The sequence below is a fragment of the Mandrillus leucophaeus genome, unplaced genomic scaffold (assembly GCF_000951045.1).
Source record: "Mandrillus leucophaeus isolate KB7577 unplaced genomic scaffold, Mleu.le_1.0 Scaffold841, whole genome shotgun sequence".
Lineage (NCBI taxonomy): Eukaryota > Metazoa > Chordata > Mammalia > Primates > Cercopithecidae > Mandrillus > Mandrillus leucophaeus.
In genome coordinates, this window is record NW_012109153.1 from 1374627 (window position 1) to 1393831 (window position 19205).

General features: G+C 37.7%; 1 protein-coding gene across 5 annotated transcripts in view; it reads right to left on the reverse strand.

The window, feature by feature from the left end:
• The window catches only part of KLHL32 (kelch-like family member 32), a 226282-nt gene that overhangs the window by 11669 nt on the left and 195408 nt on the right, over positions 1–19205 (reverse strand). For all 5 annotated transcript variants that reach the window (XM_011968388.1, XM_011968387.1, XM_011968385.1 and 2 more), the window contains 3 exons: positions 8516–8574; positions 5031–5223; positions 3253–3347 (listed from right to left, as the gene is read on the reverse strand). In XM_011968388.1, the coding sequence (XP_011823778.1) occupies positions 3253–3347; positions 5031–5223; positions 8516–8574 (347 nt within the window). The remainder of the gene's footprint in view (positions 1–3252; positions 3348–5030; positions 5224–8515; positions 8575–19205) is intronic.

Genomic DNA, 19205 nt, shown 5'->3' on the forward strand with positions numbered 1-19205 from the left:
AAAGACTATGAAAGACTACCAAATACATGCTTGGATGAAGACTAGAAGCACTCTTTGGAGAAAAGTTTGCTCATTTGTTGTTATTCGAAAGACAGTTAAGCATTTTCTCATAAATACTATTCCAGTCTTCCATCATCTTGCCTCTGTTGGATATTCTTTAAGTAGTAAAGAAGTGGCCTACTTTTGAACATGTAGCTATTCTCTCCAACCATCAATTTATTACTGTGAATGTATTGAAACAAATTGTTCTGTAGTCATCCATAACATAAAAAAAAAAAAATTGAGCTTTAGTTCAGAATGAATGATAATATAGCCTGTAACCAGCTGTCATTTAACTAAAATGAAAGATACATGTGACTATCCTTGAATACCTCTATTTCAAACATCTCTTTAAGTGATAATCCATATGCTTATAGGGATACTTGTTACCTATTAATAGTAAAGGCTCCTAAAAATAACAAATGGGCCAGGTGCAGTGGTTCACGTCTGTAATCCCAGCACTTTGGGAGGCCGAGGTGAGTGGATCATGAGGTCAGGAGTTTGAGACCAGCCTGGCCAGCATGGTGAAACCTTGTCTCTACTAAAAAATACAAAAAATTAGCTGGGCATGGTGGCACACGCCTGAAATCCCAGTTATTCAGGAGGCTGAAGCAGGAGAATGACTTGAACCCAGGAGGCGGAAGTTGCAGTGAGCCAAGATCGCGCCACTGCACTCCAACCTGGGCAACAGAGCAACACACTGTCAGGAAAAAAAAAAAAAAAAAATTAACAAATTTGTGCTTTGTCGGACCAGTGTGCAGCCAGAGGAATAAACAGCATTTGCCAAAGGATTGATTCTGTTCATCAAAATGGCTACTGGAACACAGAAATACCCATCATGCTGACTTTTATTTAAAAGCAAATATATTAGAATATATTATTGTACAATCTCAGAGGTGAAACTTATTCTACTAATACAGGTATTGATTTAAAAAAATAATTGAATCCCCTTTGAGAATCACCATAATTATGAGGATACTCTCAAACATCCTCAGTGGTTTAAAATACGCACTTGTATAACTCTTCATTTCTTGTGGATGGATTTGTTTGAAAACAGTCAAATGTCATTAGCAATTAATTAGTGTATATGATTAGTGATCATTCTACAGAAAAATTCTTTGGTGACAAAAAACAAATGATGTGACTACGAAGTTTAAGTTTCTATGCCTTACAAGCTAACATTCAAGACTCTTAACAAAATATGAGATGTGGAAAAAATGTGCACTATGGCAGCACTCTGGTCTCCTATACTTGATATGTACAGCGTTTTCTTTATTTCTTCATTATGTTATGATTTCCACTCATTTTCTATTCCTTGAGCTAATCTGATACTAAAATTAGTAGACAAATGCTCATAAATGTATTTAAAATTTACAATTTTATTTCATGAGAAACCCAAACTTACTTCCATTGTGCAAAAGTGATCAAATGAGGGTCCCAAAGCCACTTTAAAAACAGCGTTCCAGCACCATAGAGAACTGTTGCCCAGTTCTAAGTTCTACCAATTCTGAAAAGTAAAAACTAAAAAGAAACCTGAAAGACTATGAAAGACTACCAAATACATGCTTGGATGAAGACTAGAAGCACTCTTTGGGGAAAAGTTTGCTCATTTGTTGTTATTCGAAAGACAGGACGAAGCTCTAGTCTAAGGCAGCTTTCCATTAACTAACTAAAACCAGTACAAGGCAGCCTTCAGTGAACTCCCTTAAAATCTTATGTGGTTCTTCGTGTGTGTGTGGCTTTGATAATTATTTTCTCCTGTATTATCGTTTCCCAGTTTATTAATTTTCTCTCGTCTTTATCATCTCTCCCCTTCTACTTTCTTTGGGATTACTTTTTGGTTCATTTTCTAACTTACGAAGCTATATCTCACAAGCTTTGCTGTGTATTGTTTTTATTATCATAGTTCTGGGAAATTTTTTGAGTTCCATTATGATTTCTTCTTTAACCCACAAGTTATATAGCAATGTGTTTTATTATTTCCAGTTATGTAGGGTTTTTTTGTTCTTGTTGTTAAGTTCTAACTTAATTACATTGTATTAGAGATACATAATACTATACAATACTTAATTTTTTTAACTAAAGTTTTCTTAACCCTAACCCTAGTACATGACTGGTTTTTGTAAATTCCATGTATGCTAAGAAAAATATATTCTTTCCAACTGCTCAGTCAGAACTCATATCCATTCAGACAAGCTTGTTAATTATATTTTCCTCATCTACCTTACCCTTGCCGACTTTTTTAAACTTCATCTATATGAATAATAGAAGTACTTTAAATTCCCCAGACAAACCTCTGTCAAGACAAATCAAGAGAAGAAGAGACAATATTATGAATGTAAAGGGAGATATAACTAAGGATAACACAACAACTATATGCTAGCAATTTTGAAAACTTAGAAAACATGGAAGTTTCTTGAAAATATATGTACCTTATGAGATGTGACTGATAAAGAAAGAAAAAGGTTGAACAGTTCAGCAACTATTAAAGATATTGAGGCAGTTGTTAAAAATCTTCCCATAAAGATGAGATTAGATAATAAAAGTAGTTATAAGGATATACTTTTCTGGAGGTCAGGAAGAAAGATCAGGGCTAATACATGTCAATATTTTATCAGAGAACATGTAAAATAGAAAACTATGGTAATAACTGTAAAATAATAATAGGAATAAGACTATGAATGTGTCTATCAACAAGGGCTATTGCTCTTCTGAAAGGCCCAGCTGGCAACTTGCCCAGCCTGGGCTCCTCATACGCTGATGCACCAGAGCTATTCTTTGGAACAGAGGCTGTCCCTATCAGGGACTTGAATGAACTGTATGGGAATGAATGAAGTGTAATACAGAAAATAAGGCAATGGTGTGGAAAGGAAGTATTTGTAAAACTTGAGGGATGTGAAGGAACTATTGCCAAAGATTTTTAGAAGTGGTTTATGAGAAAGGGAAAGCTATCCCAATTTCCCAGTTTCCAATATATATTACATATATTTTTCAAAGCTCATCCCCATTTTTATTTTTAATAGGGCTCAATAATTTACTTAGCGTCACTTTTAGGATACAGGATGAAGTTTAGTGGCTGAACTAGTTGCACACAAAAAGGAGACGTTAAGCCTCTTTCTAAACATAAATATCTCTTTCTTCAGTAGCAGCATTACAGAATGTAACCTCACTGAACCACCTGAACAAACTTCAAAAGGAACTTCAACCACTCACCTGGATACAAGCCAGAGGCTCATTTGTCCAAATTGAATATCCACCAACTAAATATATTCTCCCATTATGGACAGCAACTCCAGATTCATTTTGGCCTAAAGTAAAGAGAATTGAATAAAAAGGAAAAAAAAAATCCATTTCTTACATATTTTAATTAACCCTTTTGCCACTGAGGGATACAATTTTCCCCTGTGGCACATTTGTATACTCCATGGGATTTTTGCAACAACTAATCACTGCCTCCCAGTACTCAGAAAAATTAAGCACTATTTCTCAGAGAATGAATCTGTGTCGGGTCAGAACCAGGCCAAAACACTTATTAGCCAGCCAAGTTAGTAAATACAGCATTAAATACAGCAATAGTAAGCCATGTAGAACTGAATTCTATACTATGTCATATGCCATTAATTTACAGTGGTGGAAATAAGGTATATTATAGAAATGCAAACACCTCTTCTAGTACCCACAAATGCTTTTTAGGCAAGTGCTTACATTTGTAAAGTAACAGCTGCAACTCCAAGAAGCCAATAAAGCAGAGCTATGCCCCTAGCATGCCCCAAATGAAGACAAACGGCAGAAAAGATTGATCAACTTGCTATCCTACCTTTCTTTACATATCCAACATTTTAAAGATTATATTAAAGTTCCTGAGCTGGGACCAGCGTGGATAATCCCCAGATACTGACACGCCAAAATGATGAAAGGTTTCCCCTCCCATTTCAAAAAGAAGACAGAATAACTCACTACCACATATTCTTCCCTGGAGGCCATCAGAGAGTGAAAGAATCTCTTTTTATTGATGGGCTGACACAGGATTGACTGGGGTAATAAATAAGCTGGATCTTACAGCAGGCAGAATCACAGATCCAGAATCGAGGGCCCGAGTTTCTAAGTCCTTGTTCAGTGGGCCTCAAAAATCATTTTGCAAAAACAGGAGCTCAATACAAGCGTCTAACCCTCTGGTTAGATTCCCAGTGTTGCCTCCCCCAGCAGCAGCTGCAAGGGATTGAGTGCCCACTCAGCATACTAAAATGTCTCAACCCAACCTACCATTTTCGGTTTATGATTTTTCCTATTATTTGAGCAGACCTGGAAGGGATCTGATCACTTATAGATGTTAACAATGCAAGCTGACAAGGGGGGAAAAGTTATTAACTCCATAAAGAAACATGAGGGGTAAGTTGTTCACCATGTTACCTTCATCCTTTTTTGGGATGAGAATGGTCCATACCTAATGTTGCCCTGTGGTAAATGCTTGGATGGGTATTTGTGGCCAGAAATGCCGCTAAACTCCTGTGCACAGAACTACTTAAGGGTTTCATTTCTAGGAGAATACTCCCAGAAACAGTATTTGACAGTGACAAATAATGAAGACCATGCTCCTCCTGAACTCACAAGAAATAAGACTAAAAGCAGTGAGAAGTAACAGTAAATTCCTTCTGTAAAGAGTTATTAAATCTTTCAGTGTCTGGTTCCTCCTATTTGTATCAGAGTTCCATGTTAATACTGATGGATGATAATGGACTTGACATGCCTCTCAGCCATATGAGGATGTACATAATGGTGGTAATATAGGCCCTGAGAAATCAGATGCTCAGCTACCTAAATGAGTCCAGTTCTGTTAGAACATAAATGATACACATCTTTCTGGTTAATAAATGCAGGTTCTTCTACAACTATGCACTTAATATTTAGTGATGCCCTAAAGATGTCGATGAAACATGTTTGGTGACTTCTTGAATCTACTTTTCCTGATTTACTTAATCAAAGGTACTTGCCAGTCAACAGGTTGAAACTGCAACGTGTCCACTGGTCAGTGTCTATGTTGTAAGAATCTATATGGCGCACAAGGATCCGGTCATTATTGTAGTCTAGGTCATTGCCTCCAAGAACATAAAGCTTCCTTTGTACAGCAGCCATGGAATGGTAGACCCTTCTCTGCAGCATGGGGCTACGGCTTATCCACTTATTCTGAAAAAAGAAATTTAAGTGCATTCTGTTAGTAGGAGACCTCCATGTCAGAAAACAGTAATGAGTGCCTCATAAGTAGTGGGAACCCTAATGTTTATCAAACATTCTGTTTGGATGTTGTTTATATATGTTGAAAGGTATGTGCTTCTTACATGAGAACAAGTACAAAAGAGTCACATATTCCAATTGTTTTTTGCGATTTACACATGGCATCTCTGCTAGTTTGCATTGCATTTTATAGCGCATTTTGAATTATATAAGGGGAACATTGAAATTTTCATGATGTTTATCTCACCCAATTCAGAGAATTTATTCATGCAAATACATTAAGCGTGAAAGCACATGGCTAGGTATACCTTACACAGTGGTGCAATGATTAAGAAAACAGTCTCTGGATCTAGACTGCCTGGGTTTATAACTTGTAAGTGATCTTAAGCAATTTACTTAATATCTCTGTGCCAGTTTTCTCATCTGTAAAATGGGGATAATAATGCCTACCTGATAAGCCTATTGTGAAGATTAAATGAGCTAATATACATAAAGCACTTAGAAAAATGCACATGAAAAATGTTCAATGCATATTCATTTTTTCAAAATGATGTGATGATAATCACTGGGTACCTTAGGCCCCTAGATAAGATAGGGTAATGGCTCTGCTGTTCTTTCCAAAATTAACCTCCTGAGATCAGTGGAAGAGCTAAGATTTTGTTCAGCAACAAACCACCCACACTTCCTTTTATCAGCCTCCTTTAATATATTAACAGTCACATCTTTTGCCAAATTGGGAAAGGTTATTTCTAGGCACACATTTATTTGTTTTGGTGGAAGACTAAGTTTTGTTTTGTTTTGTTTTTGAGACAGAGTCTCGCTCTGTTGCCCAGGCTGGAGTGCAGTGACATGATCTCGGCTCACTGCAACCTCCGCCTCCCAGGTTCAAGCCAATTCGCCTGCCTCAGCCTCCCAAGTAGCTGGGATTACAGGCATGTGCCACCACATCTGGCTGATTTTTGTATTTTTAGTAGAGATGGGCTTTCACCATGTTGGCCATGCTGGTCACGAACTCCTGACCTCATGATCCACCAGGCTCAGCCTCCCAAAGTGCTGGGATTATAGGCGTGAACCACCATGCCCCGCTGGAAGACTAAGTTTTATATGATAACTTTAGGGAATGGTGAAACCTCCAATATTTGGTTCTGGTTCACCCTCAGTAATGAGAAGAGTATGCCCAACCTTTCATAAAATAAGGCTCTCATTGTAAAATTAAATGAAGACCAAACATGACTTTAATTTTAAATCTCAACTAAGTAATGGACAAGTAAGTAAAGAAAGTAATGGACAGGTAAATAAACATAACAGTTTTCTTTCTACCTAAACACTAAGCATACAGGAATAACCCAGATTCCTTTTTGCCAAGAAAAAAATGGATTTCGGCCAGAAAAAAAAAAAGTCATATGATGTTTTGAATACATAGAATTTCACCATTTCACAAAACTGTAAGGGAAGAAGCAAAAGACAACAACAATAAACATTTTGTATAAAAATTGGTCCACTCTAATAGGCATATAGACTAGCTCATTTCTAATTTCTCTTTTAAAGATACACTCAACAAAAGAAGTGATTTGTACGGCTTGAAAAGCTTGCATTCATCGGTTCCCCCTTTCGAACATATCATAAGAATTTCCTTCCAATCAAATGTCTTCTTTAATAAAAGAGTCAAGCCTGCCTTTCAGCTATTGTGCTAATATCTATAATACATTACACATGAATATATTTAACTCAAAACTCTGAGGATGCTTTTCTTAGGTGTTTTCTATGATACAACCCATTACAGTATTAGGAATCAATGTTTGCATTAGCAGTCCAGTCCCCTGCCACCAGACTATGGATGCCATCTGGTTTGCAAAGCCTGCCTGCATCCCCTGATTATATCTTCAGCTTCCTTCACTGCAGTGCCTGCCAGGTGAGCCGCCAACCACTGCAAAGGCAAAGAAACAGAGAGGCCTGGTGGGGTCATTCCTAATAAGCTAGCGTGTGAATACTAATCAGTGGTGGGGAAGCAGAGGTCACCCCAGCCTGCCTGTTGGCAGGTAGCAATGTGCTCTGTGGCAGATGGCAGGCATTATCGACTCTCCACAAAGGCCTAGAAGAGAAATAAGCACCAGGGCCGAATGATAGAGTTATTGAGATTCTGAGCAAGATGCAAGCAGATGTGATGTTTGCCAGTACCCACTGTAAACAATATGCCAGCAGAATTTTTTAAAAGAGCATGTGTGTACAAACATGAAACAGAACTCATTTGAGAAATGTTAACACCTTCTTCCTCTTTAACCACGTGTGCACCAAACTCAAGCAACTGCAATTAACGATCCCTCTTGAGACAGCTGACCCACGGACATTTGGTCTCTGAAATCTACAGCTTCTAATGACATCAGGAAACACACTTTGCAAAGAGAGAAATGCCTTCATTAAATACAGAATCAAGTAATTGCTAAAATAAAAAGATACCAAATACACTGAGTCCACTATGGACATAAATTTGGTGACCAGTCCCAACCCAGACTGCCAAAGCCAACCTGTTGTGTCATATCCCATTACCTTCAACTGATGAATATTAAACCTACAAATCATTTCAGAATACTGTCATAATCAAAAATATTTACATTACCAAAATCATAGAAATGGCAAAATTCAGCACACAATTGCCAAGGTTCATACATATTTTGGTATATGGAAAAGAGAACAAAAATATTTCCTTTGGGGGAAAAATAGTATTTGGGTGTACATGAAAAGTAGTAGACAAAAGAAGGTACAGGCACCATCCAAATGCATATTCAACCCCCAGCTGTTAGATGAAAACTCTTCAGATACTTCCCATCTCTCAAACTCTTCATATACTTCTTTAGAGTTGTCCTAGATACTGTTTTAGGTCATTTGGGCTAATTAAGTTAATACTTGTGTTTTAGAATAAACCATAAGCATGATTCCCTCCTAGAATGGCAGCCCCTTCCAGAAGGACATTGTAATAGGACAGTTAAAATCATTTCTATATTATGCAAAACTCTGAAAGGGTGATGTGTTGTGTATAGCACAAAACTAGAGGAGCTGAAATTTTTTGAGTAACAAAACAAAAAAATGAACCAAAAAGCAGTTTAATAAGATGCTTCCTTTTCTCTATATAAGCTCAAGATGCATATCTGTGTGTGTAGACTTGGCATTCCAATTACTAATTACTCTGGAATCTTTTAAAATTCATTTTAATTAAAATAATGAGGTGTTCTTATATGATTCTTACCTGGTTAGGTTCATATACCATTAGCCTGTTCTGATATTGTGCCGTATTAGTTACTCCACCTGTAATGGATTAACATGTGTTAGAGCTTTTCATGAATAAGAAACAGGATATTCCAACATAAGAATGAGATACAATTAAAGGAAAATTAGCTACTGCTGAGGATCTGTTTGTATACCCTCATGGTGAGCCCATGACATAATTAAGAAGCTTATTGTTGAAGCAGTTTCATTTTCAAGAAACATTTCAGAAGCAATCCAGTTAAGAGCAAGCAACAAGTATGCTGACATTACCAAGAGGGCCCCAATTCTGACAAGCTGTTCTGCATGGCCAGAATGAGGGGCAAAGTATTAGGGAGTGAGAGTGAACATACTACACACAGACAAATCTCCATACAATTTATGCCAGGGACATAGTTAAACGGAAAATTCTTGTCCTTCACTAAATTGTCAATTTTAAAGCTCGGACCTCTGTACTCTTAACACAGTGATATCTTGATATCTTTTGATATTACTTATCAAAAAAAGACGTAAAGCCAGTGCTGTCCAATAGAATAAGAGCCACATATGCAAGTCACATATGCAATGATAAATTTTCCAGTAGCCACATAAAAAGTAAAAAGAAACAGTGAAATTAAATTTAATAAATTTTATATACCCCAATATAGCCACAATTATCATTTCAACATGAAATCAACAAAAAACTTAAGATTTTTTATATATCTCATATTCTTTTCTTTCATAGTAACTCTTCAAAAGCCAGTGTATATTTGACACGACGCATCTCAATACAGATTAGCCATGTTTCAAGGATTCAATAAGCCACATGTGGCTAATGGCTGCCACATTGGGCAGCACAAATCTAGGGCTCTTCAGTGCAATTGCTATTGTCATCAACCCTTTTGAAGCCCTCTTGACAACTGCTAAGATCTAAGAGACTTGAGACCCACCTAATCAAGAACCACTAAAAAAATAATCACACTTCCAGCTAAGTTTCTCTTATTTGTCCTCATACTTCTTTTCATACTTGTAGTGTATACTGAGCCCTGTAAAACCCAGAAGTTATACATTTTGCTTTAAGTTTTACCATTAAGTGGAAAAACTCTAAAAAAAAATACATAAAACAGCATAGTAAGAAAATATCACCAGTAGATATTAAATGTTAGATAATAAAATATCAAGGATATGGGACCAAAGAAGTCTATCTTTAGAAATATTGCCTTACACATTCTAGGCACTGGTGTAAAATGAATAAAACTCTTATTTTAATAAGTGTCACAAAGAAGCAGCTAATTTTTCAATAAAGATATAAAATTAAGCCAAACTAAAAAAAGTTTTTTATTGGAATTTTTTGAATTTAAAAAACATATACTGTTAAGATACTGACCAAGACGGCCTTAACATTCCCCTAGCTTGACTAAACTTAAAAAGGCTGCTTCCTGACTCTAGGCCCTTTGACCTCCCTTTTCTTAGATTACTTACTTTAGAAAACTTGTAATCATAATTTCTTTCTCTCCCTCTTTCAGATGTAAATCATTTTAAAAGCTGCTTGCCAGTTTTACAACCCAATAATATCTTCCTTAAGGTCCAGAGAGCCATTCCTTTGAAATGTAATCATCAAGGAAGATAGTCCCCTATATCCCAGCCTCTATGGGAAAGTAGGATGGTAACTTTTTTTTTAATTTTTTTTTGAAACAGTCTCGCTCTTGTTGACCAGGCTGGAGTGCAATGGCACAACCTTGGCTCACTGCAACCTCAGTCTCCCAAGGACCCTAACTTTGATAGGCACCAATTAGCACCAAACACAGATGGCCTAATCACAGAGACCAAAATTTTCAACTCAGAAATAACTGCATGGGTACAACACATCCATTAATCAAGCTCCCCCAAAGTGTTCTTCAGTACTTTTCTACTAAACCACTCCAGTGCTTAGAAATCCTCCTCTTAAAAACTTTGCTTAATAGAATTGATTTCAAACTACATTCTGATCTCTCTCTCCTATTGCAATAGTCTTGAATAAAGTCTTCTTTCTCTGTTTAACCTTATGTGGTGCAGTTTCTGCTTTGACAGTTCAAATACTTTGAGTAGGAAACCACCATCAACTACATGGCTAGGAGTCAAGTCAATGAGAATCCAGAGTATTAGTGTCTAATCCTTAACTGAGCTGGAATAATCAATCAAAACTAATGAATACATAAAGTGGAAGGAACCTATCCAGGCCAATCATTACTCTCTCACTCAACCCCAGGAAGGAGATTATATCTTTCATATAATTGGCTTTGGCTATTCTTAACTAGAGGACTATTTTTAAAATTCTCTCAGAAGCTTGAAGATTTAAGATTTTAAAGATCAACGAAAGCTTTGTCTGCAGAGAAATCCACAAAGAACACGGACATGAGCTTCCTGCCCTCAAAGAAAGTCTTCTCTGGATTTCTCATCGAACATCTCATTTTAAAAATGAAATGAGAGGAAAGGAAAACACACTTAAGAAAGCTAAGGCTGAAATGCCTATATAGTCAGGATGTGTGTCAAAATATAGAGTTGTGTTTGCTTTCACACCCAACCTTCCCTTTCTTGTGTGATTAAAAACAGAATGTTCAATAATTCTTTCTCAGCATAACCACACAAGAATAATTTAATCTCTTGAGACTTCACAAGTCTTCAGGGTTAAAATAATTGCTAGTGCTTTTGATCTGGGCCATAACCACCAGATTAATGTCCAGTTTGCCTACAATCACTTCTCTAACTGAAAGGGAACAGAGGGCAAAGCTCCACCCATCATTTAAAGACTTCAAAAGTTTCTCTACTTGTTTTAGAAGTATGGGACAGAATTAATATCTACGGCAGTAAACTATCTGTTTTATGACACTATTTGAAAATACTTACACTACTCTATGTATCAGACTCTGCCCATTATAGATTAAACATACAAGCAATGGATTAGAATGTAGCTATTACATCCCCTCTCCCAAGCAGGGCACACAATTTATCTCCATGCTTTTCAGAACTATTATTTACTATCTTCCACAAATGCATCTATAATACATTTTCTTCTTAATCTGCACTCAGTAATTAGATTCTTTACCCTTACATACAAATTTTCACTCCCATGACAATGCTTAGAAATGAGATATTAAGTTACTAGTTGGGAGTAAAAATTAAAGTCCCAGTTATGTGATATTAATAGATTCCCTCTAGAATGTTAAACCACAGGAGGTGCCTAACAAACCTAGTGCTGCAACTTTTGCCAAGTCAGGATTGCAAAGAAAAACCTTGGAAACTGGTTCTATTGCTTTCCCCTTTGAAATAATTTACAAATGAGCATATAAATAAAAACCATTTTTCTTTCAATACTAAAATACATTTTAAAAAAGCATCCAAGTTTGCAGCCCACATTTCTTTAGCGGTGTTACTCATTTGCAGGGCTTTATCATTACATTCCCTTCACATAACACTCTTCACTTTTAGATTAATCTGCTGAAATGAGATGCTAAGGATTTGCATACAGATTTGACTATACAAAAATAGATATGGAATTAATAACAGTCTCTATATGTTTTAATTTCTCCTAGACTGGAGTACCCTTGCCTGCAGCAGTATTCCTGGCTTTGAAAGTCATCAAGCTGATTTGTCTGCTCTGGGTTACGATGCCACATGCTGCTATACTGTCCCCTGCAATCAAAGCACTTGCAAAGATAGATTCCATGCCTTCCTCTATCGAGTATATTTTATAGATTGGCAGTTTTGATCTCCCTCCCCCACCCCAGGGGGGATAATCTGCATCTTAACAGCTTTCTATAGATACATCTGTCATTAAATATGCCATCTCATATCAGCATCCATTTTTAAAACCAAGTTTTCTCTAACTTTGAAGTGCCACAGTGAAAGTTAAGACTTTTCAGCCAAAATTGAAAATGAGCAACCCTGTCTTATACTTTTGAACTGTGACTTAAAGATATACTGCAGGTTCCCCCAAAGTCAAATAAGTCTTTAAAAACTGCCAGAAGGAATGAAAAGTTACCACCATGCTACCAGCAGTGAGAAATGCTTTCTATCATCAAGACAGGGGAAAAGCATTTTTCTTAAGCTTCCCTGTGCAACTCGCCACAAAATGTTGTGACAAATGGATGAGTGCATACTGGAGAGATGACAAGCGACTGCCAAACAAGCAACCTTTGTCTCTGCTACTGAGATCACTGACTCTCAAACTCATATTCTACTCAAAAGCAACAACTGGTCAATGCTGACAGTACTCATAAAATAGAGTGTACAGAAAAACTGCTCTCATGGTACATGGTCAGACTGGGTCAAGTCTGATGGCTCTGCTAATTTTCTTTTAATGACATAAAACACCTCTGTTGATTAAATAGAGTAAACTGCAGGAGTAGATGCCTATGGTTCTTAATGCAGTGCTAATGCACAACCAGGACAGAGTGGGATGCAAAGAACTGATCCCCACACACAGGGTGGAGCATGCTCCAGGTTGGAATTCTGCCAGCAAATTCAGGATTGAGGAAAACCATCTCAAGTTTTCTGCAACTGTCCTGGAGACATGCAGTGGCCAGGTTCACACTAGTCTAAGGGAAGAGTTTCAGGACAGGCTGTGGCATTAACATGGGTCCTCTATGACTGTATCCTTGGGGAAGCCGTTTAACACAGCCACGCTCAGCTTCCTCATATGCAAAACAGACATGATGATACTTCCTCATAGGTTTCAGATGAACTAGAGTGCATGGCATAGAGACAATCTACAGAGGGAAGTTTGCTACAATCCTGTAGCTGTTTATAAAAATTTCTTACCATTTCCATAAAAGATACAGATGATTGTATGTGAAATACTGAATTAATGAATGAATGAATTGCATAGTGTGAAACAGATTTCTTATAATTCTTTTTTCTAATAACCAGAGTTACCAGGGTTTTGTTTTTTTTTTTTCAGTATTCAAGGCCCTTTTCTTTCTTTAATAGTTTAAGCCTCTCTCTTCCATAAACTTTCTCCAGTTCTTGAAAGACTAAAACTTCATGCTTACAATTTAATTACCTAAAGAATAACCTGCCATTAAGTGCGAGTTCCTATTAGTCATTGTTTAGAGGGCTACATTCATTGTTAGCCCTTGATAAAAGTAATATCATAGGAATATTTATAATAAATGCAAAACCAAACTTATTATTATCTATTTTTATATGACATCAGACTGTCCATATTTTCTGGACATTTATAATACTAAACAATTACAGTCAAGAATCTTTCTACTAAATTAGCATCTTGAATAGAAGCATACATAATCAATGCATTAAATTAAAACTAGCATCCATATTGTTTCTGTCATACTTGAGGAACCCACACAGATGATGGGTACTTAATATACTCAAAACCTGCAAAGTCTCTAACTTACAAAATACCTATAAAGGCAGGGTTGCTGCAATTTGAAAATATAAATTATGTCATTTAGAGCAAACAGGTACAAACTTGTGACCCAGAAATATGTAAAGTATGCATTATGTATTATTTAATAAGTGAAATGATAAAATGGGGTGAAATCAACCATAATGCAGATATCAACTAGATTCACCTGCCCTTTATAATCTCAATAATATTCACTTTAACCCCCATTCCTCATTCTATAGAAAGTTGAAATCCTGCCTCCAAATATTTTTGCACATTCCCAGCAGTGTCAAACTCTCAAGGCCACCTCTGTCTGTCTTTAATGTCCCAGCTTTGATGTGCTCTTGGATCTTTTATCTCCCTTCCACCATCAACCAAGTTCTTCAGCCATTCCCTACTTCTATGGCCTAGCTTTAACCATCTTCTTTCCTCTTGGAAATAAAGCAAATGATATCGTTCAAATATTCTTTGGTAGAACAATACAGCTCACCATTTAGTTTACCATCTTTTACTAGACCCACTAGTTAGACACAAATGAATCATCTAAACAAGAGCGGTTCTCTCCGTGAGAAGAGTTCTGTAGCCAATGATTTGGACATTAAAAAAAAAAAAAAACCTTACAATACCAATTTTAAAGGCCATTAGACTCCTGTAGTACGTAACCCTTTCAGAAAACAATTTTCTAATCTACACCAATGTATTTTAGAGTAGATCCATGTTATCACCTTTCTCTTTACATTTTAACTTTATGTTTTAGAAACTGAACCGTAAAATCACAGAGAAACATTATGTGCCTCTTCTCTGCCCTGTAAAGGATGGACAGTTAAGCAATTAAGGACAATCAATGATTGTTGATTCTAAACAAATCTCCAGATAGCACTCTGCTTCTGTGTATCATTTACTTTCAGTCTTATGCCATTTGGAAGTTCTTTTTACAATTTAAGCATCTATTTTGCAGACCTTCACTGTCATGATAAACAACTGGTAACCTGTGTGGTTTGGTGGGAAAAGCATGGTCTAAAGAACCAGAGACACAGAGTTCAAATTCTAACTCTTGTCAGCTGTTTAAGCTGTGTGATCTGGGGAGTCATTTAACCTTTTCAAGCCCCATTTCCTGGGCAGTGATGTGAAGGTAAATAAACAAAGTACAACTTCTTTGGCATACAGCTAAGACAGTTTAGGAGGAAAACTTTGTTAATTATTTGGAGAATGTAGGTGATCTGATTGCTTTCTTTCCTTTAAATCATTAGCTCTCTAACAAGCATTGTAGAATACTACATTTCTGTTTGGTTTCCACCTCAGTTCAATACTACAGTGGCTTTCTTTTCATCTCTTTCAGATGTGGGGTAGAAAAGATTGGGGCACAATTGAAAAAAAGAAAAAGTAACTGCTGGGGGCAACTGGTTGCTAGCATCTAAAGCAACGAAGATTTAATTATTCATGGACATTCCAATTCACTAGGAACTTTTAAGTGGATGCGCCAAGTTACCCAGCTCCAAACCTCTATCAGGCAAGTGGCTTCCTCACATCATGGCTGCCACCAGCGACAACAAGGGGCATTCTCTTACTCCTTACTCCCGCAGCACACACTGGAGCAAACCGTCAGCCCTTGCCTCTCACTTAACTGGGATCCTAGCTTGCTGAACTCCTTCCAGGAGGATCCTCTGGACTATTCCAGTCTCAAAATCTTTCATCATGAGTGAATCCACAGACCTGCCTTCTTCAGTCCTCTGCTGAGCACCATAAAACGACAGAAATTTGAAAACGGAGCCACTACAGTTTTGTGGTTTCCAAAGTTAGTGTGGATTCTGTACACCTATTTTTATTTAACCGGTTAATTCCCTCTGTTCTCTCTCAGAGGCTTATTCCAAGGTCACTCTCCTCAGGCCCTCTACTTAGTCCGGACAGACACAATCTCGACAGACCTGTTTCTCATTTGTATCAATCTACAAGAAACTCCTCAGGTTCCTGCTCTTCACCTGTGAGCTTACCTAGGTTCACACCCATAATTATCTCCTTCCCTCCAGGCTTAAGGGTCCCTCCCTTCTCAAGTTCAAGACCTGACCCCTGCCCAGCTCCCTCTTGCCTTTCAGGACTCTGTGTCTGTTGTCAATATTGTATCATCAGGACTCTTCACTGTTCCTGGTACCTGGGAAATGCTCTCAGCGTTTACCAGCCAAATGGATGCTCCTCCTCCCTACACCTTCAATTTCACTCTCTTTCCTTATTTACAAATATGCTTAGTGCACTTGCATCCTTAAACAAACAAAATCCCTCCTTCACCTCTGGATTTCCTCTTCTAACTACTCAGCCAAACTCCCCTCTTCCTTCCTTTCTTCAGCCAAACTCCTCTCTTCCTTCCTTTCTTTCCTTCTTAATCGCCTTTATTCTTCCTAAAGCCAAAATGCTTATTAATTTATAGTGAAAAAATGAGGCTGTTACATGAACTAAAATATGTGTACAACTAAAAACAGCACATTCTCTCCCTATATGTATACAGGAAGACAGATTCTTAATTGGAAAGTTGTCTGAGAAGCTCAGATTCGGGGATTGAAGTTTAGATAATACGCTTTTTCATTAGTATTAGACTAAGACGGGCTTTATCCTAACTTTTTGCCAAGGTAATCTGTACCTGGGGTTTCTATTTCCTCACGTTTCTATCATACCTTAAACTACTGTATTCTAGTTTCCACCTCTTCCAATCCCCTGAAACTGCTTTCACTAAAATTTTCCCAAGTAAAAAATGCAGTGGAAATATTTTGGACCTTAATATCCCTGTAGTATTGAACAGCTCTCACTGCACCTTCTTTTTCGGTTTTGGTTTCTGTGACACTCCTCCTCCTCCTCTGACCCCGCCCATTCCACATTCTCAGGCTCCTTCCTTAGTACCTGCTAACCCTGCACCCTCCTTGCTACTGTTTCCCAAACTTCTGCCCTTAGCTCCTCTCCAGACAAACTCTTATCCATCTCTCTTGTCACACTCTCTGCCTCCTCCTCCTATTATCTCACTTACATTTGCTCTGAGAAACCAAAGGCAAGATCTTCTCTCTGAGTCTGAGAAGAGGGGGTTCTGAGGAAAGTGAAGAAGTTCCAGCCAGTGAAGGAAAGGCGTGAGAGAGCAGCAGTAGGGTATAGAGAGGGCTGAGAGTGCCACTGTGCGTGATGTGCTGAGAATATACCCATATCAAGCCTTCCTGCTGATTGTCCTCCTCCCACAGGCAGAGCCGCCTAGGTACAGACACAGACCAAGCAGATCACTGGGTTTGTCAAACACTGCATGTTTCCCAGAGGACAAGATAATTATTGAAGTGATTGGACCATGAAGTTCAAGTATGAGGACAGGGAGGAGTTAATGGATAATAGAAAGCAGCCAATGGACCTGAAGCTAAGTTAGGCACCTTCAGGGTTAAAATAATTCCTCAATTATTTTAGGTGCTACCTTTCATGCCTTCTGCAATAGTCACTCCATGCTTTGCACTACTTTTGTACCTTGGAAAGACTTCTGCTGTCACCCTCTAATTAACTGTTTGAAAGTCTGTTCCCTCTACTATATGCTACTTTAATGCTCCAGCACTATCCCGGAACAGGACTTGGAGAGGTTAGGAACTTTAGCTCAGCATCTCATGATGGATAAAAAATGCAGCACAAGTTTTTTGTGTGTGTGACCACAGTCTGTGGTCTCAGTGCACCACAACTCAGGCTCTGCTATGCCTGCTTTTAGTTCCCAATATTTTATCTACAATTCTTTTTTTTTTTTTTTTTTTGAGATACAGGTTCGCTCTTCTTGCCCAGGCTGGAGTGCAGTGGTATGACCTTGGCTCACTGCAGCCTCCACCTCTCGGGTTCAAGCAAGTCTCCTGTCTCAGCCTCCCAAGTAGCTGGGATTACAGGCACCTGCCACCACGCCCGGCTAATTTTTGTATTTTTAGTAGAGATGGGATTTCACCATGCTGGCCAGGCTGGTCTTGAACTCCTGACCTCAGGCGATCCACCCTCCTCCGCCTCCCAAAGTGCTGGGATTACAGGTGTGAGCCACTGCACCCGGCTTTGTCTACAGTTCTCAAGATGTAAGTAAAACAATATCTGCATAAAGATAAGGCAATTCTATTTTTAAATGTTAATAAAATTTTACATTATTTTAATTAATACTAGAAAAACCCAAGTCCTATTAGTAGCTTTGAATAAATTAAAGTTATTTAAAATGGGGCAATGCAAACTTCATATAAATTTAATCAAGATGAAAATACACATAGCTTCTAGGGAGTTAAAGAAGGTTTAACAAATGTCCTTTCATTAACGAAATATCTGAAAAATTATTTGATTGCCAGCTCCTAGAGGGCAGGAAGTATGTTTGCTAAATGAATTTCATGTACCTGTGACTCAGCACTATCCTTTACAAGGGTGTGACACTCACCAAGAGAATCAAGAAAGCACTTAATATTGCTTTTGAGCAAATGCAGTAACATTTGTCTTATTTTTATAGTTTTAAAGCACTAACTTTGCAGTTAGCCTCTTATTTTGTTATCATTTGATGAAAATGAAAAAAATAAGCTGTTCTTCAAGATGAGCTCAGTATTAATTTTCCCTCACACACAAAAAAAGGTTTTTTAGTAGTTCACAAAGTATACCTTCCAACAGAGAGCATATATTTTAAAAATACAGCTGTAGGATATTTAAGTGCTTATTTTACTTTGATACTGTGAATTTCAAATCAGAATGGTACGGAACACTTGTGAATTGGGTCACAATGTCAAACGCTGCAGGAGCCTGTAAAATTCGACTCTAACATCTTTAATTAAATGCTAATGGATATGTACATACAGCATGATTTTCTGAATTCCTTTCTGCTTGTCATACTTTAAAAACTATAAACAGGTTTCAAGATTTCCTGACCCCAAAATGGACTGAAATGGGGGAGAGGTGTGGAGAGGGAATGAGCGTGCTGGAAATGTCAAGTCTCTAAAGAAACATTCATTCTGTGTTCTAGAGAACAGAACCAAGACCCTAAAATCCACCTTCCATAATCCATACTACCCCCACCTCAGGCAAAGTTTGCAAAATACCAGAAGGATGCCCCCATCAATTAAATTGGAAATACATGATTATTTGGTAAAGGATAAGGAATAGCCTCAAACATTTGCATCTGCTCCAATAAATCAGGTTACACTCCCAACTCAGTGATAGGCAGGGTGAACTATACCTGTATTTTTGTTAAGGGGCCCATTAGCAAATCTAGTCACCCCTCCCTATTCATGGTTAGATTCACAATTGATTTATTATAAGCTGGGCCTGAGGAAAGAGGCAGATG